Source organism: Caretta caretta, chromosome 25 (assembly GCF_965140235.1).
Source record: "Caretta caretta isolate rCarCar2 chromosome 25, rCarCar1.hap1, whole genome shotgun sequence".
Taxonomy (NCBI): domain Eukaryota; kingdom Metazoa; phylum Chordata; order Testudines; family Cheloniidae; genus Caretta; species Caretta caretta.
The window spans coordinates 7,353,864-7,377,414 of record NC_134230.1 but is presented as its reverse complement, the minus strand read 5'-3'; the positions used below and the strand labels follow the sequence as shown (position 1 = coordinate 7,377,414).

At 57.3% G+C, this 23,551-nt stretch overlaps 2 protein-coding genes and 1 long non-coding RNA gene across 8 annotated transcripts in view; all 3 read right to left on the bottom strand.

Annotated features, from left to right (window-relative positions):
* Positions 1 to 553: 553 nt before the first annotated feature.
* DOHH (deoxyhypusine hydroxylase) lies at positions 554 to 8,625 on the bottom strand. Of its 5 annotated transcripts, none has more exons than XM_075123144.1 (5): positions 8,556 to 8,625; positions 5,677 to 6,044; positions 4,859 to 4,935; positions 3,699 to 3,936; positions 554 to 2,111 (listed from the first exon to the last, which is right to left on the bottom strand). In XM_075123144.1, exons 2-5 carry the CDS (start codon positions 5,948 to 5,950, stop codon positions 1,795 to 1,797), a joined length of 906 nt encoding a protein of 301 aa, XP_074979245.1. In that variant the 5' UTR covers positions 5,951 to 6,044; positions 8,556 to 8,625; the 3' UTR covers positions 554 to 1,794. The 5 variants fall into 5 exon arrangements, with proteins under 5 accessions (XP_074979245.1, XP_048686965.2, XP_048686961.2 ...); XM_048831008.2 differs by lacking the exon at positions 8,556 to 8,625 and adding an exon at positions 8,317 to 8,449; XM_048831004.2 differs by lacking the exon at positions 8,556 to 8,625 and adding an exon at positions 7,990 to 8,182.
* A 3,653-nt stretch (positions 8,626 to 12,278) lies between these two features.
* The window catches only part of LOC142070093 (uncharacterized), a 270,503-nt gene continuing 259,230 nt past the window's right edge, over positions 12,279 to 23,551 (bottom strand). Inside the window, exons 2-3 of the long non-coding RNA XR_012666024.1 lie at positions 13,509 to 14,007; positions 12,279 to 13,077 (exon numbers count right to left, since the gene is read on the bottom strand). This is a non-coding gene — a long non-coding RNA (uncharacterized LOC142070093). The remainder of the gene's footprint in view (positions 13,078 to 13,508; positions 14,008 to 23,551) is intronic.
* On the bottom strand, positions 19,523 to 22,933 carry LOC125627137 (uncharacterized). 2 transcript variants are annotated; one of them, XM_048830960.2, is made up of 2 exons: positions 22,649 to 22,933; positions 19,523 to 20,986 (listed from the first exon to the last, which is right to left on the bottom strand). In XM_048830960.2, the coding sequence occupies exons 1-2, from the start codon at positions 22,931 to 22,933 to the stop codon at positions 19,883 to 19,885; spliced, it is 1,389 nt and encodes a 462-aa protein (XP_048686917.1). In that variant the 3' UTR covers positions 19,523 to 19,882. The 2 variants fall into 2 exon arrangements, with proteins under 2 accessions (XP_048686917.1, XP_048686918.1); XM_048830961.2 differs by having other exon boundaries at positions 19,523 to 22,141; positions 22,649 to 22,735.

The window sequence follows — 23,551 nt, the reverse complement described above, 5'->3', positions numbered from 1 at the left end:
CCTTGTGTCCCTCCCTCCAACTCCCATGGCAGAAACATCCCTTTGCCCCCTTGGTAAATCAAGGCAGATATCCTCGCTGACGCTGATCAGCGCCCAGCACAGCAGAGCCTGGATCTCAGCTGGGGCTGCTAGGTGCTATCGTTATACCAGCTCGGTGCTGACTGGCAGGGCTCCCGCCCTCAGGGTGAGCCCTGTGCCAGGGCAGCGTTCACACCTTCTTTCCAAGAGCCACATGGCCCTTTGTGCCCAGGGGTGGAACAGCTTAGTGAACCTTGGCCGCATGGCTCCTGGCCAGGGGCTAAGGCCCAGCAGGTGAGACAATCTGAACCCTGGCAGCACGGCTGGTTGCAGGGGGCAAAGGCCCAGGGGGCAAAGGCCCAGGGGGTGAGGCAGCAGGAACGCTGGCCGCAGGGCTGGTGGCAGGAGACTAAGGCCCAGCAGGTGAGAAAGCGGAATGCACGGCTGCTCGGCTGCTGGCAGGGGGGCAAAGGCCCAGCGGAGGAAGAGAGGCACCCTTGGTCCAGTGCTGAAAAGAGGCAGGCCAATGCCAGACTTTCCCCCATTCCATTTATTCCCCGCAAGCCCTTCCAAGCCCCAGTACAAGTGAATGGCTGTATCCAACAGGCCCCCACAGGCTCCATCTGCTGCAAGACGGCCCCATCCCCGCAGAGACTAGACCAGCTCTGCCTTCGGCATTGCACTCTGCACACGCCGAGGGACGGCAGTTCTAGAGGGCTCCCCACGGGATCACCTTGGGAACTCACTGGCGCATTGGTGCAAAGCTCCCACCTCCAGCCCCTACATCCCCACCCTCCTACATGCCCACAGCGCTACAGGCTGGCTGCGACCCGCTCGGGGGAGACCCCATAGCAGTGCCTCCACAGGCCCCCGCCTCCTCTAGCCACAGGCCAGGGCTCAGAGAAAGCAGCAGTGGCTGGGGTTTGTGTTGCCCTGGCAGGTCTGCTCCCTGGCTGGCACTGGAGGGGAGCTCTGGGGCAATGCAGCTTCCCTCTCTGCCGCCATTGCCCAGGCAGGAGGGAAATGGAAGGCCAGATTTCCAGAGCAGCCACCCCCCGCACAGCACACGTCACTGTGAGTACAAAGCTGGGCCTGCAAAGGCCCGGGGGCAGGTTGAAAACCCAGGTGCTCTCCGGCTCTGTCTGAGCCGCGCCCAGGGGCGGACACTCGGTGCTGGGGCCGGACGGGCAGAGGCTCTGGCTGGCGTCTGGCAAGGCTGCAGCTGCGGCGAGCAGCGCGTCGCCTCCTGAAACGCCTGCCAACAGCCCAGCACACGAGGCCCCCAGCAGCAATGGAGCTGGAGCACGGGCCCAGCCATAGAGAAGGGAGTCTCTGCAGAACCAGCCCTGGCTGAGAGTCCCGCCCCAGGCCCAGTCTGTGCAGCTAAGTGACAGTCCCTTGTACCCACCCACCCCCCGTGACTTGAGAGACGAGCCCTGCTCTCCCTTCTGGCCCCACCCGACACGCCCAGACCCTGGATCCCAGGCAGGCCAGAGAGCTGCTCTTTGAAACCTCTGCCCTGGGACCCCAGCACAGATCCTGACCCATCCCAGGGACTCAAAGAAACAAGCTGCGCTAGAGGCTTGCTGCTGGCCCGTGCTGCTACCTCCCCAGGACACAGAGCGCACAGGACTATGCGGATCTGGCTTCCCACCCACTCTGCCCTGGTGCAAGCAGTCGTGCAGGGCAGGGGTGAATCAGGCCCTGGCTCCCCTACTCTGGGGCTGCCTCCGGCAGCGACCCAGCTCCCCGCAGAGGCCAAGGCAGGCTCCCGGCTCAGCCCGAGGCCTGCAGCTTGCTCAGCCCGTCGGCATACTGGAATTCAGGGCCGTTGGCGTAGTCGTACATGTCCAGGGCCACCTCGCAGCTCTCCCTCACCACCCGCTCCCCATCCTGGGCGAACGCCCGCAGCGTCTCCAGGCAGGACACCTTGGCGATGGAGCCCAGCGCCTCTGCACACTCATGCCGCACCATGGGGTTCTCCGCCATGCTCTCCAGTGCTGCCGTCAGCTGGGGCACGCAGGCCTCCTGCTGCATCTGGCCCAGGACGAAGCCAATCTCGTGGCGGAAGAGGGTGCTGCCGCACACCAGGCCTGGGGAGAGACGGGTTGGAGGTGGTGACCCAAAGCACCCTGGGATGTTGGGCCCCACCCTCCGCATAGATCTGAAGGGGGGGACCCTCCCGCTGCGACTGCTCTTGGAGCGGCTGGGAGCGACTTGCTGGGGGTTCAGCCGCTCAGGGGCCAATAGTGGCAGGTGCAGCCTGGCCCCTCGGCGAGTTCAAATCCAGCCTGGGGGAATGAGTGGGGGTCAGCCAGAGTCCGCCTGCACCCTCCCACCAGATGCTGCATTGGCCATGGAGACTCAACGGCCCCGTAAGGGTCCCTCCAGGCAGGGCTGAGGGGATGCACTTGCCCTGCTCCGTAGCGGTCTGCCAGACAGGCCTGGGCCCTCTGCGCTCAGCAGCACCCATCCAGCGGGAAGGCAGAGGACCCTAGGGGGGCAGGGAAAGTGACCCCAGGCAGTGAGCCCTGACGGACTTTGCAGTGGGGCTGGATTTCACTCCAGAAGGGTCCACACAGCTCTGCTCATCCCTAACTGGGTCAGGCCTGGGGTTCTCAGGCTCTGCGGGTGGGTCCCTCCCAAGGGGCTGGATCTGCAGAACCACCCACAGCACTGAAGCCGGCCTTTGCTTGCTCACCCGCAGCCGGACGGGCTCACCGGCCCCCTCTGGTGGCAGCAGTGGGGGCAGCAGGACGCCCAGAGTGCAGCTGGAAACGCTCTGAACGTCTCCAATTGCACCAGCCAGCTCAGAGAACCCCCCCCCGCCCCCCCGGGACAGGGGCAGGTTCAGGGGGGCTCCGCACTCAGCTTGGGGAGGGGGGGAGAAGAGGCACGCCCCCTAGAGCAATCGTTCTCAGTAAGGAGCGCCCCAACACGGGAAGGGCAGGGGGTCCCCCCACAGACACTGGGAGCTCCTGCTCTGGCCTGCCCCAGGGAATTCTCATGCCCATCAGAAGGGGAGGAGCACGAGCGACTGGCCCCCTTTCAGGGAGCCGAGATGCCACAGTTTGGTGGCGATTCCTGGCGAGGGGGCAGGGAGTTGGCCCTGCCAAGGGCACTAGGGCGGGGGCTCTGTCGTCGGCTCCCCCGCCCCGCGTCTCTGGATTCCAGCGGCACAGGGCCAGTCTTGGCCGCAGTCCGTTGCCATGGAGGATCCTGGATTCAGACACGGCCCCCGGGGGGTTCTTCGGGGAGTGGGCAACTCACGCTGTGGGCTCACCCGCCCGCCCAGCAGGCACGGAACAGGACAAAGGCTCCAGTGGAGCTAAGTCCCGGGGGTAAGTGGATTACAAAACATGGGGGGGAAACAGGGGGCCACGTCTGCTCTTCCCATCCCTGGCCCAGGCTTGGGGGGGGGGGGGGGGGGCGGAGGAGGTTGCTGCTGAGCCCATGCCCTGTGCCCGGGGAAAGTGAGGCACTCCCTAGGGTGACCCCTGGTGGAGGGTGCTGGGAATAGCAGGGATACAACCCAGCTGGGGAGCCCAGCTGCTCATGTGGGGATGGGTCCCGGGGACAGCACAGCAGTGGGGCCCCCGACTGGGGATCTCTGGACTCAGTATGGACCAGGGGAGAGGGCGAGGAGAAGCCACAGCATCGGCAACCCGGGGCTCTCTCACCGTCAGCCAGAGCCAGCGCCGCGGCCTCGCCCCCCACGTTCCTCAGGGCGAACATGGCGCGGTACCGATCGAACAGCGGGCGCGACTCATCCAGCAGGGTCTCCCGGAGCTTGGCGACGTCCTTCTCCTCATCAGGGGGAGCCGGGTCCACGGACAGGTAGGGGCCGGCGCTGGGTGCTTCCTTGTTCTTCTGCAGCCATTCGAGCCTCTTGACTGCCAGCTGGCAGGTCTCGGCTACCTGCAGCAGAACGGGACAGACACACCTTCACTGGGATCCCCTGTGGAGAGCAGTCCCACCAGCCAGGCAGTAGCGTCTAGTGGTCAGAGCATGGGACTGGCAGTCCCAGCTCCTGGCTCCAGCCCCAGCTCTGCTACCGACACAGTGGGACACCACCGACAAGTCACATCCTCCTCTGCGACTCAGTTTCCCCACTGGCACAACAGGGCTCGTCCCCAGCTCTGTCAAGCCTCACCCAAAAGGAGTGATGGAGCGGCCAATGGTCAGACATGCAGCTCTGACGTTCCACTTCCACGGGGTCCGGCTGTCTAGTGAGGTTTACAAAGGCAGGAACTGCTTCTGTGTAGGGTGACTGGGCCTTCTGGGGTACAAATAACCCCCTTACTGGGGCCAGTTCAGTTCCTGGTCAGCAGGAATCCCAATGGCAGCAGACGTGCCAAGTATCAAATGGGGCTACACAGACAGGGCCCCTCCCAGGCAGGGGGAGGATGGGGGAAAGCGGCACTGCCAGCAGGACTAGGGCTGTTATCTGCATGAGAAAAAATGCACAGACAAGAGTGCACCCATCAGCATAACAACCCCCAACAACTGCCCCACTGATTGCCACCTGGGGACCCCTGCATCAATGCCAGCGTTACAGCAGATCAGGCTCCCGCTAGGCCAGGCGCTGACCAGACAAACAGGAAGAGAGTCTCTACTCTGAAGAGCTCAGCCTCAACAGACCAACATGGGAGGGGAAACTGAGGCACGGAGCAGGGAAGGGATTTACCCAGGGTCACTCAGCAGGTGAGTGGCAGGGCTGGGAATAGAGCCCAGATCTCTGCAGTCCCAGTGTGGAGCTCTGCCCACTGGCCCAGGCTGCTGGGCGGTATGATCAGTGCTGACGGCTGCCCTTGGCAGGTGAATGCAGAGAAAGCTTTACCTCGATCACTGGGTCTTCTGAATAACATCTCAGAACATCCAGAACCTGGGGGTTCCCAATCGCTCCCAAAGCTTCCCCTGGAACACAGAGCGGAGGAGGAGACGAAGCCAGCCAGTGGGTGGCCGGGGTTCTGCGGCGCTCGCAGAGACAAGTTATCGCACTGCTGTCCCTATTACCGAGGCCTTGCCCCTCCCCCGGGGTTGGAGGCGGGGCGGGGGGAACGGGGGGACAGCCCTGCCATAAGCCTGGCTGTGGCGCTTCTAAAGAGCGGCAGCCGAGCTACGAAAAGGGAGAGGGAAACGCAGCACGGGCACCGGGGCAGAGACGAGTTGGCATTTTGCGGGGACAGGAAGCAGCTTCGGCCTGGCGTTGAGGAGATGTCCGCAACGTCACACCCCAGTGAGTTTAGCATCGACCCCTGGAGCGTGGATTCACGGTACATGCATCACCATGTGGGGTCTGCTCCAGCAGCCCTGAGCTCCATCGGGGGGTGTGTGTGTGTGTGTGTGTCTGTGCAGGGGAGTTGGGAGCTGCCTTGCTCCTCACATCGCCAGCCACTGTGGGGAGCCAGCAATGTGGAGTGGAGCATTGGCTCTCCCCCTAAGGTGCCAGCCAGCCCAGAGCTGGAAATAAGACACACCAGGAAAGGGTTGGCACATGTTCCTGCCCCACCAGGAACACGCTGTGACTCTCAGCCACAATTCCATCCATCCCTGCCCTGCCTGGCTACGTCAGCCCCCGTTTCGGACTGGACTGGCAAGGGCCTCTGTGCCAATGGAACCAGGACAGAGTCCCACTCACGCCCTGAGCTCTCGTACCTGCTTCATGGCGCACCATGGGCTCCTGGCTGGTGTCCTGCAGTACCCGGACCAGGCAGGGGATGGCATGCTCATCCTGCATCTGCCCCAGGCAGTACGCCAGCTCGTGTTTCAGAAGGGCAGACTCATCCCCGAAAGCCCGGCTGATCCAGTCAATGGCGGCACAGCCGCCCACATTGCGCAGGGTGAAGAGGGCTCGGAAACGAGCCTTCAGGGGCTGCATCGTGTCCACCAGTGTCCGGCCGATGGCCTCCACCTCCTCCTCGGTCACCATGGTGCCTGGGTGGAGAGTCTCGGGGGTCTCCAGCTAGAGGCAGTTTCTCTTACTCTACAGCCAGCAGCTCCCACAAACCAGGCACTGCAAGAACCTGGGCACGAGAAAGAGGGGTCAGAGGTCTCCAATACTCTGGGGTAGATCAAACTCCACAGTCACGTTTTAACGCATTCACTAACAGAATTGAAAACTCTGGTGTGGACAGGACACAACCGCTCTGTGCTAGTCATGTTTAACCCTAGTTTGTGCCCGGGGGCCTCTCGGTAGCATCCGCTCTGCCATTTACAATCCCGCTAGTTAACATGTGTTCAAGCCCAACCTCAAATTCAAGAGTAGACCTAGGGCATTTGGAGACACCTGACAGCAGCTGCCAGTCTGGGAGCAAAGGTAGAAAGCACAGGTGTAAACCTGCAGCAGGTATAAATGCGAGGTAGCTGGGGTCTTCAGCTCCGCATGGGAGATTCACGGTTTGGTTCATGGGGTGGCATGAGGGAAATCAGAAGGAGAACTTATTATTGTGGGGGAGGGATAGCTCAGTGGCATGAGCATTGGCCGGCTAAACCCAGGGAGGTGAGTTCAATCCTTGAGGGGGCTGTTTATGGATCTGGGGCAAAAATTGGGGATGGGTCCTGCTTTGAGCAGGGGGTTGGACTAGATGACCTCCTGCAGCCCCTTCCAACCCTGAGATTCTATGATTCCATGATACCCAGTTCGGGTGGGAGAGATTTTTTTCATACTCAGGCAGAGCAGCACACAGTACCCAGCACTGCTCCAGCCACGACCACAAGGGCTAAGGATTATACGGACTGTTGGGCCTTGTCTTCCCTACCAACGATGCATTTTTAAAAACCTGGCCTCTGCCGGCGACAGGGGGCCAGAATTTCCAAAGAACTCAGGGCCAGATATTCTAGTGCTCCCTGTCCATCTCTGGAGCCCACACTCAGCTCCCAGTTAGGCCCCCAGCAGGTGGAGTCTTTTAGATAACCTGGCCTTGAGTGTCTACACGAGACTTTACAATCCTGCTAGTGAGCGCGTTAAACAAGACCGAGAAGGGAAGCGGGCATATAGCCATTCGTGCTGGCCTGGACCAAGCTGACAGAGGGCCCGCTGGCAGGCTCTGCTACGCGTGGGAAGCCCCTGGAGAGGAAAGGTGCTCTCTGTATCTGTGAATGACGTCTTGCCCCCCTACGGCACCTTTCAGCCAAGCATCTCAAAGCGCTTTACAACCGCTCAGCCTCACGCCCGCCTTATTAGTGCCCTCCCCAGAAGAAAGAGCTGAGCTAGGGAGCTGATGCCTTTACTCCAGGGGTCCCTGGCTCAATCCCCTGGCTGCTGTCCCAGTGAAGCAGAGAATCTCAGGGCTGGAAGGGACCTCAGCAGGTCACTGAGTCCAACCCCCTGCTCAACGCAGGGCCGACCCCCAATTTTTGCCCCCGATCCCTAAATGGCCCAACCCTCGTTTAGCTTCACCCCACCGAGCGATCCCTGCCCCCGCTCTGGGACTCAGTCAGCCGCCGCAGCCAGAGGAGAGGCCCCCCGTGCCCACTACCCCTAGTCAGCAAACAGCCCTTGGCTTCTCGCCCCTGCTCCCGCCCCGGGGGCGAAGGGGGCTGCGGGACGGAGGCGCAGTGCCCCAGGGCTCACCGCTGCAGCCCAGCCCCTTACTGCCCCCTGCAGGAGCCGGGAGCTCCCACCCGGCATCGCCCCCCGGGGGACGGGACACGGGTGCGGCCACGTGCTGGGTCCAGGCAGGAACCGGGTTTGCCCCCCCGGCGCTCCCAGCAGGGCCAGGGACCGGCTCACGCACCCCGGCCGCTCGGGCCGCGCGGAGCTGGGGGCGCGGAGACCGGGCTGCGGGGCAGGCGCTGGGGGACGCTCAGCCTGGCCCTGGCCCTGTCGCTCACCGGTCCCGGCGGCCCCACGGCCCGGCCCGGCCCCCCGGAGCGAAACGCACCGCGGGGCTCCCGGGGCAGCCGGCGCGGGGCCAGGCGGGGGCTGGGGGCGCAGCCGGTGCGCGCCGGGCCCGACCCCGCACTCACCCGCTCGGTGGATCGTACCACTCCCAACACGTGTGGGGGGAGCCGCCTCCTCCCGGGCGGATCGTACCACTCCCAACACGTGTGGGGGGAGCCGCCTCCACCCAGGCGGATCGTACCACTCCCGACCCGTGCGGGGGGGAGCCGCCTCCTCCCGGCCGGATCGAACCACTCCCGACTCGTGCCGGGGGGAGCCGTCTCCTCCCGGGCGGATCGTACCACTCCCGACCCGTGCGGGGGGAGCCACCTCCTCCCGGCCGGATCGTACCACTGCCGACCCGTACGGGGGGGGGAGCCGCCTCCTGCCGGCCGGATCGTACAACTGCTGACCCGTGCGGGGGGGTGCCGCCTCTTCCCGGGCGGATCGTACCACTCCCGACCCCTGTGGGGGGAGCCGCCTCCTCTCGGGCGGATCGTACCACTCCCGACCCATGCCGGGGGGAGCCGCCTCCTCCCGGCCGGATCGTACCACTCCCGACCCGTGCCGGGGGCAGCCGCCTCCTCCCGGCCGGATCGTACCACTGCCGACCCGTGCGGGGGGTAGCCGCCTCCACCTAAGCGGATCGTACCACTGCCGACCCGTGCGGTGGGGAGCCGCCTCCTCCCGGCCGGATCGTACCACTCCCGACCCGTGCGGGGGGTAGCCGCCTCCTCCCGGCCGGATCGCACCACTCCCGACCCGTGCCGGGGGAGCCGCCTCCTCCCGGCCGGATCGTACCACTCCCGACCCGTGCCGGGGGGAGCCGCCTCCTCCCGGGCGGATCGTACCACTGCCGACCCGTGCGGGGGGGAGCCGCCTCCTCCCGGCCGGATCGTACCACTCCCGACTCGTGCCGGGGGGAGCCGCCTCCACCCAGGCGGATCGTACCACTCCCGACTCGTGCGGGGGGGAACCGCCTCCTCCCGGGCGGATCGTACCACTCCCGACTCGTGCGGGGGGGAACCGCCTCTCCCCCAGCAGCGCCACGGGCGGCGCTTTGCAGGGGGCAGCTCATCTCCCCGCCGCTAGCTGGGGGGCGGCAGCCGGGCCCGCACCCCCCCCCGGCTGCAGTGGAGGAGCCGGGCGGCTGCACGTGGCCTGTGTGCGGGGCAGGCTCCAGCCTGCCCGGACCGTGAGCCTGGCCGGGGCCGGGGGGTCCTGGCCGCAGCCCCCCCAGCTTTGGTCTAGCGAGCAGCTGGGATCCCCACTCGCAGTGACTGGCCCTGGGCTGCCACCCGCGGGCTGGGGGGTGCCGATCCCAGGACTCCAGGAGCTGGGGGTTTCCGAGGGGCCCCCAATGTCCTGGGCAAGTCACTGGAGCTGGCAACGCCGAAGGCGGAAATTCTGCTTTAAACGTACACGGAAAACAACGTGGGTCCCCCTGCGAGCTGCAGAGGGGTCGCTCTTATTATGGGGGGAGCTGTCACTCCATCCCTTCCCAACCCCCCCCTAGCCCTGCTCCTGCACCCGTCTCCTTCAGTCTCCCTCTCTGCCCCCCATAAACCCCCGCACCCTGACATTCCCGGCTGTCCCCCCATATCCCCCCGCACCCTGACATTCCCGGCTGCTCCCCCATATCACCCCGCACCCTGACATTCCCTGCTGACCCCCATATCCCCCCCACCCTGACATTCCTGGCTGCTCCGCCATATCACCCCGCACCCTGACATTCCCTGCTGACCCCCATGTCACCCCGCACCCTGACTTTCCCTGCTGCCCCCCCATATCCCCCCACACCCTGACATTCCCGGCTGCTCCCCCATATCACCCCGCACCCTGACATTCCCTACTGACCCCCATATCACCCCGCACCCTGACTTTCCCTGCGGCCCCCCCATATCCCCCCACACCCTGACATTCCCGGCTGCTCCCCCATATCACCCCGCACCCTGACATTCACTGCTGACCCCCATATCACCCCGCACCCTGACATTCCTGGCTGCTCCCCCATATCACCCCGCACCCTGACATTCCCTGCTGACCCCCATATCACCCCGCACCCTGACTTTCCCTGCTGCCCCCCATGTCACCCCGCACCCTGACATTCCTGGCTGCTCCCCCATATCACCCCACACCCTGACATTCCCTGCTGCCCCCCCATGTCACCCCGCACCCTGACATTCCCGGCTGCTCCCCCATATCACCCCACACCCTGACATTCCCTGCTGCCCCCCCATGTCACCCCGCACCCTGACTTTCCCTGCTGCCCCCCCATATCACCCCGCACCCTGACATTCCCGGCTGCTCCCCCATATCACCCCGCACCCTGACATTCCCTGCTGACCCCCATATCACCCCGCACCCTGACTTTCCCTGCGGCCCCCCCATGTCCCCCACACCCTGACATTCCCTGCTGACCCCCATATCCCCCGCACCCTGACATTCCCTGCTGACCCCCATATCACCCCGCACCCTGACATTCCCGGCTGCCCCCCCATATCACCCTGCACCCTGACATTCTCTGCTGACCCCCCATATCCCCCTGCACCCTGACATTCCCGGCTGCTCCCCCATATCCCCCCGCACCCTGACATTCCCTGCTGACCCCCATATCCCCCCCACCCTGACATTCCTGGCTGCTCCCCCATATCACCCCGCACCCTGACATTCCCGGCTGCCCCCCCCATATCACCCCGCACCCTGACATTCCCTGCTGACCTCCATATTCCCGGACCCTGCTATTCCCTGCTGACCCCAGCAGTCACCTGTCACCCCCGCCCCCCCTTTCCTCTCTACATTTTCCTGCCCAGCTCCCTAACCATGGAGGGCAGAGGATGGCCATTTTCTCTAAGGGCAGCCTGGCTTCTGTCCCATTGGAAATGATGGAAGTTCCCTGCAATTGCCACAGGGAAATGGCAGCCACCTTAACTGAGTGCAGGCTGTGGCTTTGGGCCTACTGAAAGTACAGGGAACGGGCCATTTAGACTAAATGCATAATTCATGGAGTTTGATGGAAGAAATCGGGATCATGAGAAACTTAAAATATTCCGACCCTCACAGTGATATTGCAGGAGCCGGTAGCTCTGAGCTTGTCGGGGCGATTTCTGTGCCCTCAGCACGTCTGTAAACTGTTGGCCAAACCTATGGTCAGTAGAAATATGTCCTGATTTGTCATCTGTAATCCCAATAGAAACAGTTTTATTGCAAACAAATAACCAGTAAGAATTAGCCTGCGAGCTCGGTGCGGCAGGACTTCTCTGTTACTCTGTCTGTACAGCACTCAGCACAATCAGTCCCTGATCTGAGCTCTACTGGATCAAGGCCAAAGTTAGACTCCACGTAGCATACCCCCTGTGCACACTGCCAGCAGCCCTACCCCCAGACTTGGCCCCTAGCCGTGGTTCCATTCCTGGCCCCAGACCTGCCCCCAGCTAGGGTTGCCAGGCATCCTGTTTTCGACCGGAAAACCCAGTCGAACAGGGACCATCGTGGCTCCTGTCAACACTGGCGACCGGGCTAAGGTGGACTCCCTGCAGCTCCCAGAAGTGGCCGCCAGGTCCCTGCAGCCCCCGCCCTGAGTGGGAGCCCTGCAGTTCCCATTGGCCGGGAACTGCACCCAGTGGGAGCTGCGGGGGCAGAGGCTGCGGGTGCAAGGACAGCACATGGAGTCCATCAGAGCCACAATAAGTGCCGCTGGGCCTCCGCACCCTTAAACCCTTGCCCCTCCTGGAGCCCACACCTCTGGCCTAATTTTCAGAGAAGCTGAGTGCTTAAAACTTCAGCTGAAGTCAGTGGGAACTCAGCACCTCTGAAAGGCAGGCCTTAAGGTGCCCCTCAGTCAGGCCCCCAGAAAGTGAGGCCTTAAAAATTAGTATCCACTTTGGGGACAGTGAGCTTTGACTTGCACAAGATCACAGAGCAAGTCTGTGGCAGAAGTGGGAATAGAATCAGTTTCCTTAGACCCAGTCATCAGCTTCCTCTGCTTCCCTCTAGACTAGTGGTTTTCAACCTCATTTCATTTGTGGCCCCCTAAAAATGTTTGAATGGGGATGCGAAAACCTTTGGAAATCTTAGAATCACAGAATCATAGCATTAGAGGGCACCGCAAGGATCATCTAGTCTAACCCCCTGCCAAGATGCAGGATTTGTTGTCTCTAAACCATCCAAGACAGATGGTTTAGACATAATCTGTGGGTCCCAGGGGTCCGCGGACCACAGGATATAAACCACGGCTCTAGAGGTTCCCAAAGGCAGCCTCATACTACTTACTGCCTGAGAACCTGAAAGCGAAAACTGACCACAGACCCAAGTGAAACTGACTAATCTGTTTTCATTGCCCAAGCCAAGAGAAAAGGAAATAAACAGCAAGCAGTGCAAAGTAAAGTGTTTAATTTTCAGATTTAATACTCTGAGCTGTTGTTATTAATACAAGAAAAGAAATGTATTTTCATTATAATGTTTAACTCAATGGCATTTGTGAAACAAAGGCAAGGTAACAAAAGAATAACAATCTTATTAAAGGTTTCAGAGTGGAGTTTCCTCCTTTCCTTCTGGAGGATCCCAAAGCTACATACATCATCTGCCACTGCATTTCACCCACCTGGTACAGCAATGCCACACAACAGGTTAAGACGGGAAGTGAAGAAAGGAGCCTCTCTAGACCCCAAATTGTTATGCACAAACTTAACTTTAAGCACAAATTGTTCCATTGAAGTCAACTGACCTACTCAACCACTTAAATGTGTGCGTACGTATTTGCTGGATCAGGGCCAGAGCCCTATTGATATGATGAATTCTTCAGCTGCTTAAAATGTGGGGAAATAATCCAATTGGACATTAGGGCCCTGATTCTGGTCTTGGTGACCCTGATTTTACATTGATACAGTTGACTTCAGTGGAATTAGTCCTGATTCCCACCAGCATAACGGAGATCAGACTTCAGCTGTGTACTACAGAAACGTATTGCAATCCATGTGGCATGCTCTGATGTGGGTGTGATATGTAAAAGGCATGCTTTGATAGTCTCAGCCTTAAGGTGGAAATACAGTACCTAACCTACCTGCAAGCATAGCTTCAAATCCCCGCTGCTTTGACTAAGCCTTTTATCCTTCCCGAGGCAGTCCCATCTCTTTCTACACAATTTACTGTACGTGTCTGTGTCTTTCAGAAACCTTAAAAAGCAGGAGAGTGAGTTTGTGTGTGTATGGGGGTGGGGGGGATGTGAGAAAACCTGGATCTATGCAGGAAATAGCCCGACTTGATTATGTAAAGAGTTGTCACTTTGGATGGGCTAGCACCAGCAGGAGAGTGAATTTGTGTGGGGGGGTGGAGGGTGAGAAAACCTGGATTTGTGCTGGAAATGGCCCACCTGTTGATCACTTTAGATAAGCTATTACCAGCAGGACAGTGGGGTGGGAGGAGGTATTGTTTCATATTCTCTGTGTGTATATAAAGTCTGCTGCAGTTTCCACGGTAAACATCTGATGAAGTGAGCTGTAGCTCACGAAAGCTCATGCTCAAATAAATTGGTTAGTCTCTAAGGTGCCACAAGTACTCCTTTTCTTTTTGCGAATACAGACTAACACGGCTGTTCCTCTGAAACCTTAAAAAATTAGGTCCTCTCTGCTCTGTTTGGACATTGGAGATCTCCTGGCACCATTTGCAAAATTAACAGGTTTGTCTAAACTCACACCGCAGACCCATTGTGTTGTGCGCTGGTGGGCTGCTACCCTTCCCCCACCGCTGCCCTCCCAGAAGTTGCTCCTTGCAACTGCTGCTGCACAGTGGGATGCTGCACCCCATGCTCTTCGCAGTGATATTCTTATGATGCATTTTGTACAAGTCATGGGAAGTGTCAGTGAAAAGTGATGGTTTGCTGAATATGAGTATCCTATTTGTGTGCATGGATCATTTTTGTATCTGAAGTTATGAATATTGACCGTGTATCTGTATTTCAAATGTAGTCGCACCTGGCTAACGCCCACTAGACAAGACGCTTTCAGTCAGAATAGCTGGTTGGGAAGGGCCTCTTCAGGGCAATGAGCCATTAGGGAAAACAATAGGCCTTAGGAAAGTCATAGAAGATTAGGGTTGGAAGAGACCTCATCTAGTCCAACCCGCTGCTTAAAGCAGGACCAACCCCCAACTAAATCATCCCAGCCAGGGCTTTGTCAAGCCGGGCCTTAAAAACCTCTAAGGAAGGAGATTCCACCACCTCCCTAGGTGACCCATTCCAGTGCTTCACCACCCTCCTAGTGAAACAGTGTTTCCTAACATCCAACCTAGACCTCCCCCACTGTGACTTGAGATCATTGCTCCTTGTTCTGTCATCTGCCACCACTGAGAACAGCTGAGCTCCATCCTCTTTGGAACCTTTGGAACATCCTCTTCCAGTTGTTGCAAGCTGCTATCATAGAATATCAGGGTTGGAAGGGACCTCAGGAGGTCATCTAGTCCAAACCCCTGCTCAAAGCAGGACCAATCCCCAATTTTTGCCCCAGATCCCTAAATGGCCCCCTCAGGGATTAAACTCACAACCCTGGGTTTAGCAGGCCAATGCTCAAACCACTGAGCTATCAAATCCCCCCTTGCTCTTCTGCAGACTAAATAAGCCCAGTTCCCTCAGCCTTTCCTCATAAGTCATGTGCCCCAGCCCCCTAATCATTTCCGTTGCCCTCCACTGGACTCTCTCCAATTTGTCCACATCCCTTCTGTAGTGGGGGCCCAAAACTGGACGCAATACTCCAGATGTGGCCTCACCAGTGCCTAATAAGGGGAATAATCACTTCCCTCAATCTGCTGGCAATGCTTCTACTAATGCAGCCCAATATGCAACTAGCCTTCTTGGCAAGAAGGGCACACTGCTGACTCGTATCCAGCTTCTCGTCCACTGTAATCCCCAGGTCCTTTTCTGCAGAACTGCCTCTTAGCCAGTCAGTCCCCAGCCTGTAGCGGTGCATGGGATTCTTCCAGCCTAAATGCAGGACTCTGAACTTGTCCTTGTTGAAACTCATCAGATTTCTTTTGGCCCAATCCTCCAATTTGTCTAGGTCACTCTGGACTCTATCCCTACCCTCCAGCATATCTACCTTTCCCCCCAGTTTAGTGTCATCCACGGACTTGCTGAGGGTGCAATCCATCCCATCATCCAGATCATTAATGAAGATGTTGAACAAAATTGGCCCCAGGACCGACCCTTGGGGCACTCCGCTTGATACCGGCTGCCAACTAGACATCGAGCCGTTGATCACTATCCATTGAGCCCAACGATTTAGCCAGGTTTCTGTCCACCTAATAGTCCATTCATCCAATCCCTAATTCTTTAACTTTCTGGCAAGAATACTGTGGGAGACCGTATCAAGAGCTTTGCTAAAGTCAAGGTATAGCACGTCCACCGCTTTCCCCATAGCCACAGAGCCAGTTATCTCATCATAGAAGGCAATCAGGTTGGTCAGGCATGACTTGCCCTTGGTGAATCCGTGTTGACTGTTCCTGATCACCTTCCCCTCCTCCAAGTGCTTCAAAATGGATCCCTTTTTTAAAGATGGGAGCTATATTTGCCTTTTTTCAATCGTCCGGGATCTCCCGATTGCCACGAGTTTTCAGAGATGATGGCCAATGGCTCTGCAATCACATCAGCCAAGTTCCTCAGCACCCTTGGATGCATTGCATCCAGCCCCGTGGATTTATGCATGTCCAGCTTTTCTAAATAGCCCTTAACCTGTTCTTTCATCAGTAAGGGCTGCTCACCTCCTCCCCATACTGTGTTGCCCAGTGCAGCAGTCTTGGAGCTGACCTTGTGTCACGGAGTCCCCGGGTGATGCTCTGGAACTGCTCCCTACGAAGCCAGTCAGGACTCTGGGGAAGTCTCCTTTCTGTGAGCAGACTGTCTTCAAGACACACAGCTCACTCAAATTCCACCTTCCTGGGTCTGACTGCGGAGCATTCAGCATCCTCTGCCCCTCCGTGCGCTTCCCACAGCGAGTCCGCCCAGGCGGGCTCCTGGGGAAGCCAGAGGGTCCTGCCCCCCAACTCCGCAGTCAGACATGACTCTCAGCCAGCCAGTAAAACAGAAGGTTTATTAGACAACAGGAACATGGTCTAAAAAAGAGCTTGTAGGTGCAGAAAACAGGACCCCTCAGCTGGGTCCATTTTCGAGGGCAGAGAGCCAGACAACCACGTCTGCACTTCACTCCATGTCCCCAGCCAGCCCCAAACTGAAACTCTCTCCAGCCCCTCCTCCTCTGGGCTTTGTCCCTTTCCTGGGCCAGGAGGTCACCTGATTTCTTTGTTCTCCAACCCTTTAGCTCTCACCTTGCAGGGGGGAAGGCCCAGGCCATCAGTTGCCAGGAAACAGGGTGTTGGCCATTCTCTGTGTCCAGACCCCTGCACACACCTGCTCTCTAGGGCTCTGCAATGATCATACACCCTTATCCCACCACCTAGATACTTAAGAACTGCCTAGGGGAAACTGAGGCACCCCCACACTATTCAGAGGAAACATTAAGAACAGTCCCGCTTCATCACACCTTGTCTCTTTAGACTGAGGCAAAAAAAGCATTGAGTACTTCAGCTTTTTCCACATCATCTGTCACTAGGTTGCTTCCCCCATTCGGTAAGGGTCCCACACATTCCCTGACCTTCTTGTTGCTAACATACCTGTAGAAATCCTTCTTGTTACCCTTCACAAGCTTATCTCCCACCTGGTGATTCTTCTTGAGAATGATACAGACAGTCTGTGAGTGATGGCTGCTATGACTCTACAAGGACCTGTGACCAGGCCACATGATGCTGGACTCCATCTCGGGATGTCAGTATTTTTCCACAGACCAGTCTGGGAACCAAGCTTTGGAACAAAGGGATCGTGCCATATGCAAAAGCTATACAAGGCAGGGGACTGACATAATCTGGGGTTCTTCACTCCCCACACAAGAAGACTCCTGGAAACACGTGACGAACAAAGACTGATCTGGGGGAAGTGCTAGACTCAGGTTAAAGGGATTTCTAGCTTGTGTATGAAACACCTGGGGATTCCAAGCTGTAAAGTAAGTGCAGCTGGCCCCTTAAGAATCAGCAACCTGCTTGTATCATCTCTTAGTGTGAGAATCTACTAACTAATTCATGTCTAATCTAATATATTAAGCTTAGTTTGCATTTTTTGTATATCTGCTAGGTAATCTGGTTTGCTCTGTTTGCTATCCCCTATAATCACTTAAAATCTATCTTTTGTAGTGAAACTTGTTTTTGTTTTGAGCTTTGACTGGCGTGCTTGGGGAAAATCTCTGGTTGGTTACCACAAGTGTGCATTGTTCTCTTCACATTGAGGGATAGGCAGACTGGGTATTAAACCCATATACTGGCCAGATTTGACCAGGGCAGGATGGTACTGCTCTGGGGTCCCAAGCTGGGAAGCTGGTGGTTAGAGAGCCTGCATGTAACTGCAGCTGGGTGTGTCCCTACCTGTGTGAATGCTGGTGAAAGTGCAGGCTGGAGGGCTTTGCAGCTTGTCACAGCAGAATGAGAGGGAGCCCAGGCTGGTGAGAGGGAGCCCAGGCTGGTGGGTCAGGGGGCTCAGTGGTACCCCAGTTCCAGGTGGCACCCCGGGGGGAACACTGTCACACAGTGTATCTAAAGCTCTCATGGGACAGGCAGGGCCTTGGGGAGACTTTAGGGAGCCATTCACCCAGCTCCAAGAGAAGTCCTCTCACCTGCTGAGGTAGGGCTGGTAGGTTTAGGTGGGGGGTGGCAGCTGCTGAACCATCGCTGCTGTGCGAGAGCCAGGAGTCTGGGGAAGGAAGTAAAGTGCGGAGGGAGTGCTGGAGTTTTCGCCGAACTGTACAGTCCAGATATTCATAGAGTTAAAGGTCCAAAGGGACCATTAGCTCATCTGACCTCCTGTATGTCACAGGCCATGGAATTCTCCGTTACCCCAACATTGAACCCAATAACATGTATTAAGCTAAAGCGTCTCTTTCAGAGAGGCATCCAGTCAAGGCTTCTTTGACTCAAAGGCAGTAAGTTCCCACCCATGTGGTTCATAAAGAACCAGTCAGACTCCTGGATTCTTCCACCCTACGTAATGCAATGGCCAGACTTTGCTAACCACATCCCCAATAGCGTGCACTTCAGTAACTCTGCCAGAGGTTAGGGGTCTATTTCAGGAGTGGGTGGGTGAGGTTCTGTGGCCTGCAATGTGCAGGAGTCAGACTAGATGATCATGATGGTTCTTTCTGACTTTAAAGTCTATGAGCAGATAAATATCCGGCCATGTCTTAAAAATCAAAGACTCCAATCCTAGAGGCTTAAGGCTTGGACTCAGTGGGTCTGTCCATGCAGGTAGGGTTAAGCATATGTGTAACTCTTTGCCGGCTCAGGGCCATAGATAGGCAGAATGTAGTTACCTACATTGGAATTTGTCTGGATACTCAGGTTAATGCCCCTGCTACATCCACAGCCCTTCAGACACACGGAGAGGCCTCAGATATTGCTAAAGTCCCAAATTCTTGTTTTCAGATTGTTGGAGTAAAACACTAGATTTCCAGAAAACAAGTGAGTTCTGGACAGCAGGCAGAAGCGTGGGAGTATGGAAATGACTGATTCTATCAGTGTGTCCCCAGGAATGATGATGCTAGGCAGCGTGACTGGCAAAACGGGAGACGGGTGTCAGCAGAAGCAGATGTGTGCGGCTAAACTTAGCCCTGATGCGAATGGGAGTCACTCACAGAAGCCCCAGTTGAATCTGGCCCACGATATTGAGTTTGCTGTTTTTTCCTTCATCACGTGATTTCACCTGGAAGCAGCATCTCTGAAGAGGTTCCACCATGCCAGGCAGATACCTCTGTGGAAAACCACATACCTCTTAAAATGACCCTAGGGCTTTTCTCAACTGCCGCTGTCTCAGCTCCTGTGCTCCTGAAGGGGGCCAGTCTGGTGACCCACCGAGCACTGAGACACCACGTGCTCCACTGACGTTCCTCAGCATTAGCCAGGAACTTCAGCCTCAGGCTGGCAAGGTAATTCAGCCACCTGAGGGACGTGGAGGTAGTGCTGTCTAGTGGGTAGGGTGCTAGCCTGGGAATCCTTGACTTCTGGATTCTAATCCCAGCTCTGCTGCTGGCCTCAGGCAACTCACTTCCCCTCCCACCTTGGGTGCATCTTGCCTGTTCAGTGAGCTCAGCAGGGCAGCGACTGGCATCTCTGGGTCAGGACCCAGCACAGTGGGGCCCTGTCCTCAGCTGGGGCATCCAGATGCTATTGTGATTCAGACCATAGTACCTATTCCATCCTTTGGCCTTTCTGCTGATGTGTTTCTAGAGCACCCATGACCACAGCATCTAGGCGCTTGCTGCTGAGGCTGCCCATGCAGGGGACACTGTGCCAACAGTAACAGTAGCACTGGGTGAAGGTCACCTGTCTCCTGAACTGAGATCCACCCATCTGTTCCCACAGGCCACTGAGAGCTCATCAGCTGGTAACTGTCATTGGCTGCCAGCCTGCAGCCTAAACTGGCTTCATACCAGTGACCGAGGCGTGACAGGCTTCGTGTCCCTTTTCCAATCACCCTGAGCTACTGAGCCCGATCTATTCTTAAAGAAAGTAAAAAAATATGCACCCCTCTTTTTGTCCAAACCTAGACCCCCTGTTTTATTTACATCTCACAAACCATGTCACAAGATCATCTAAACCCTGGCAGATTACAAAGGCATGAAATCCATCCCCTTGCCCGACAGCACCAAGGTAAAGACTGCTTTCGCACAACACGGCCGACCTCCTCTGGACGGGAACTGGTGGCTGAGCTGGGGAGGGCTGGCTCCTTACCAATCCCCCAAGCCGCCTTCATTCCACAGAAAAGGCTTTGCAGTATGGGACAGCGCACAGTCCCCATTCAGTGGCCTTTGATTGCTGGAGCAATGTTAGGTGTACTAGAGTTACTGAAAGTTTGAGAGCTGGAAAGCATGCGGCATTGCTTTGTAGCAATCAGCCTTCTCCGTAGCTTTCAAAGTATTTGCACATCAGCTCTCGCACTTCCTCGGCATTGCTGTCGTCCATGGACATGGGCGCAGGCTGGCAGGGCTTTGAGAACTCAGCGGGTTCTATCACCTCCAGCCATTCATCATTGAAGGGGCTGTCATGGGCCTCGCACACGTTGTGCAGGGTGCAACAGGCGAGTATGACCGTGGGCAGTAAGTCCAGGCTGCAGTCGTCGCATTTCAGGAGGAACTGCCACCGGGCCTTGAGGCGTAGGAAGGCATTCTCGATCACGCTGTGAGCTCGCTTCAGGCGATAGTTGAACTGGAGCTGCTGTGGTGTGAGGGTGCCGTCTTCTGGGTAAGGCTTGAGGATCCAATCCCGCAGCGGGTAAGAGGCGTCTCCTAACAGGACGTATTTTTGTGCCCTCCCCATGAAATGTTTCGGGGGGGTTGGGAAGAGGTGGCCCTCCCTGGCTAACACCCACAAGCTGGAGTTTTCCAGAACTGTGTTGTTCTCCATGCTGCCAGGGAAGCCAGCGCAGATGTCCCAGAACTGACCCAGCCCATCCACCGTCACCTGTGTGAGGACAGAATGCCAGCCCTGGCTGTTGCAGTAGTCGGCCCCGAGGTGCGCAGGGGCGTGGATGGGGACATGGAGGCTGTCCAAGGCACCGATGCAGTGTGGGAATCCCCAGCGGGCACTGAAGATCCGCACCATGTTCTCCAGCTCCTGCTCACTGGGCAGCCGGAGGTAGAGCGGCTTCAGCAGCAGCACAATGGCATAGCTGACCTCCTTGACACAGTTCTGCACTGTGGAGGGACCCACCCCAAAGAGGGGGCTGATTATCTGGTACTCTACGTTGGTGGCCAGGTGCCAAATGGCCACAGCTACCCGCTGCTCCAGAGGCAGGGTACTCGGGTGGGACAGCTTGGGTCGCAGCTGGTTGCAGACATAGAAGAAGGTCTCCTTGGACATTCGGAATTTCTCCAGCCAGTCCCGTGGCTGGAAGTCTTTCAGGACCACCCGTTCCCACCAGTCAGCATTCCGGAAGCTGGGCCATGCGCGGGGGTGGAAGTAACAGCTGGATCTCCTCCGGCGGGCAATCAGCAGCTGAAATTTGACAGTTCCAGGCATGAGGCAGCATTTCCTTCCAGACACGTATACTGCAATGTCACAATGCTCAGCACTGTTACAGCACTGCATCTACAATAACCCAACATGCTGCACAATCAATTAATCGTCTCAGCATCCCTGGGTATTGGGTCAGCACCATCCCCACTGGACACAGGGGGAAAACTGACACAAAAAGGTGTTAAGTGACTTGCCCAAGGCCACCCAGTTAGTCACTGAGTTGGTTTTGGAGCTCAGTGATCCCTGGCACACAGCCCAGCCCCCTGTATCAGGCTGTCTACATGAATGCCAAGCTAATACTGAATGGAATGAGTGTCTGGCCTAGTGGGTAGTGCACTGGTCTAGGACTCAGGACACCTAAGTTCTATTCCTGGGTCTACCACTGACCTGCTGGGTGACTTTGAGCAAGTCATTTTGCCTATAGGTGCCTCAGTTTCCCCACCTGTAAAATGAAGACAATGATACTGACCTCCTTTGTAAAGCGCTTTGAGATCTATGGCCAAGAAGTGCTAGATAAGAGTGAGATATTATTACAGCCCTATACCAGCTTTCACTCACCGAGTGTCAAAAGCCTACAAGATATTACACATACTATGCCTCTCTCTCTTTCTATGTAACTCCCTTAGCCCGCTCCTCCCTTAGCCCAGCCACCTTTGGGATGCACCACAGACACTGTTTGCCAGCACACAGCAATAATGCACACATGCGAGGCCAGGCTGTGAAACACAACACTGCAGCCAACTGAGAGCACGGAGGGAGTTCTAGGCTGGCAGAATGTCATCGCTACAGCTGGGTGATGCTTGGAATTTCTCTGCTGCAGAAAATTGGAAAACATTTCATTCCGAATGGGGATGAAAAGTCAACGTGTCCCAGAAAACGAACTTTCGGGGGCCCCATTTCGGGTCAATTGCAATGTTCCAATTTCAACTTTTCCCCACATTTTTTACATTTTATTTTTGTTTTGACACTCAGGTTGAATCATTATTGTTAAATTGGATTGTAAAACAAAACAATCGTTGGTGACTGGTATTGTAGTGGGGCTGGTTTGCTCATCGACGGCGACCGGCATTAGACCTGGCCATTCCAACTGAGATCTGGTTTGGTCATTAGTATTAGACGAACAAAGCCCTGAAGCTGTGAGGAGACAGAAAGTGGTAGAAAGTCTTTATGCAGCCCCATGGTCCTGGCCCAGTTTATGAATGGGAATTAATGGAGAATTAGCAGAATGGAACAATAAAGGGGCTTGATTTTGTCTCCGGCGGTTGGTCCCCCCAGCCCAAGTTTTCTAGATGGGGGGTGGGGGTTAAAAGTCTTAACTTATTACCCCAGCCCCCCGATTTTCCTCCATTCTCCTTGTGCCCCCTCTGCTCCCCCATTTCCTTTCTCATTTCTCTGCACTCCGCCGCCCACTTCCAACCCCCAACCCTTGTACCCCCCCCCCCCGGCCTGTTCTCCTGCCGCCCCTGGGTCTCCAGTAGTCCCCGCCAGCGCGATCGGTCCGTAACTCAGCGCGACCCCCGCCGCCCAGGCCAGGCGCTCCACACCCGCGTTCCCTTTGCTGCCCTGCGGCCCCTGGGGCCCTGCCCGCGGCGCGCTCCGGGCCCGGACACCCCGTCCCCGTCCCCCCGCCAGGGCGTTTACCGTCATGAGTCTCTTCTGCCTCTGCGTGTAGTACTGCCGAAGCCAGGCTGCCCTCTGCGGCTCGTCCCCGCGGCCGGCCATCTCCCGCGGGGGGCCGGCCGCGCCGTGCACCACCAGGTGCAGCAGCAGCCGCCGCGACTCCCGCATTTTCAAACCCGGAGCCCGGCCCCCGCAGGAAGTGAACTGGCGGAGCAGCGCCTGGTCCCCGCAGGGCCCGGGAGCACAAAGGCGCGGGCAGGGGAAGGTGTCTTGCACGCGGAGCTCCATCTGCTGGTTCCCAGCCATCCAGCCGCCGCCCGGGGGAACCGGGCCCCAGAACGGCTGCTAGGGCCCCAGGAAGTCAAGGGACGCGGGTCAAAGTCTCCCATTCAAACCCCAGCAAGGACTTTCCTTGCCTGTGTCCCTGGTCGGTTTCCCTTTCTGGTTTTCAGACACTAACCCTCTGCGGCAATCTTTGGCTTGCAAAGGCTGGCTTTTCCCCCCATATACATACAAGCGTTTCGCCTGATGCTGGTTGGTAACTCTGTATTTACAAAACCCGAACGGAGGCTTGAGCTCCCTGACTGCTCCCATTTTAACATGGAGGCGATTCGTATTTAAAAATCCAAGGGCTGGAGAGATGGACTTGGCAAGGCCTCTCCCAGCACAGAAGCGACAGGGCTCAGTTGTAAAGAACACCAGGGGTTGGCTATGGAGCAGCTAGACGCAGACAGACCCTGTGGTTCTCACGGACTCTCTAGCTTCCAAATGGACTCATACAGCTGCTGCTGCTTACGGGCATTAGACAGGATTTATCTAAATCCTGGCCTGAACACAGGATCAATGGAATGGACGGCTGACAACACTACGGTCTCAGCCTTAGGCAGCACTCCTGCAAAGATTTATGCATGTGCTTAATTTTCA

Excerpts from the sequence above, each read along its gene's own strand:
- DOHH (XM_075123144.1), bottom strand. The coding sequence starts at position 5,950 with ATGGTGACCGAGGAGGAGGTGGAGGCCATCGGCCGGACACTGGTGGAC. Across the intron at positions 4,936-5,676 it reads CATGGTGCGCCATGAAGCAG|GGGAAGCTTTGGGAGCGATT; the intron begins GTACGAGAGCTC and ends TCTGTGTTCCAG. Across the intron at positions 2,112-3,698 it reads GGCGCTGGCTCTGGCTGACG|GCCTGGTGTGCGGCAGCACC; the intron begins GTGAGAGAGCCC and ends GTCTCTCCCCAG.
- LOC125627137 (XM_048830960.2), bottom strand. The coding sequence starts at position 22,933 with ATGGCTGGGAACCAGCAGATGGAGCTCCGCGTGCAAGACACCTTCCCC. Across the intron at positions 20,987-22,648 it reads GGCAGAAGAGACTCATGACG|CTGCTGATTGCCCGCCGGAG; the intron begins GTAAACGCCCTG and ends GTCAAATTTCAG.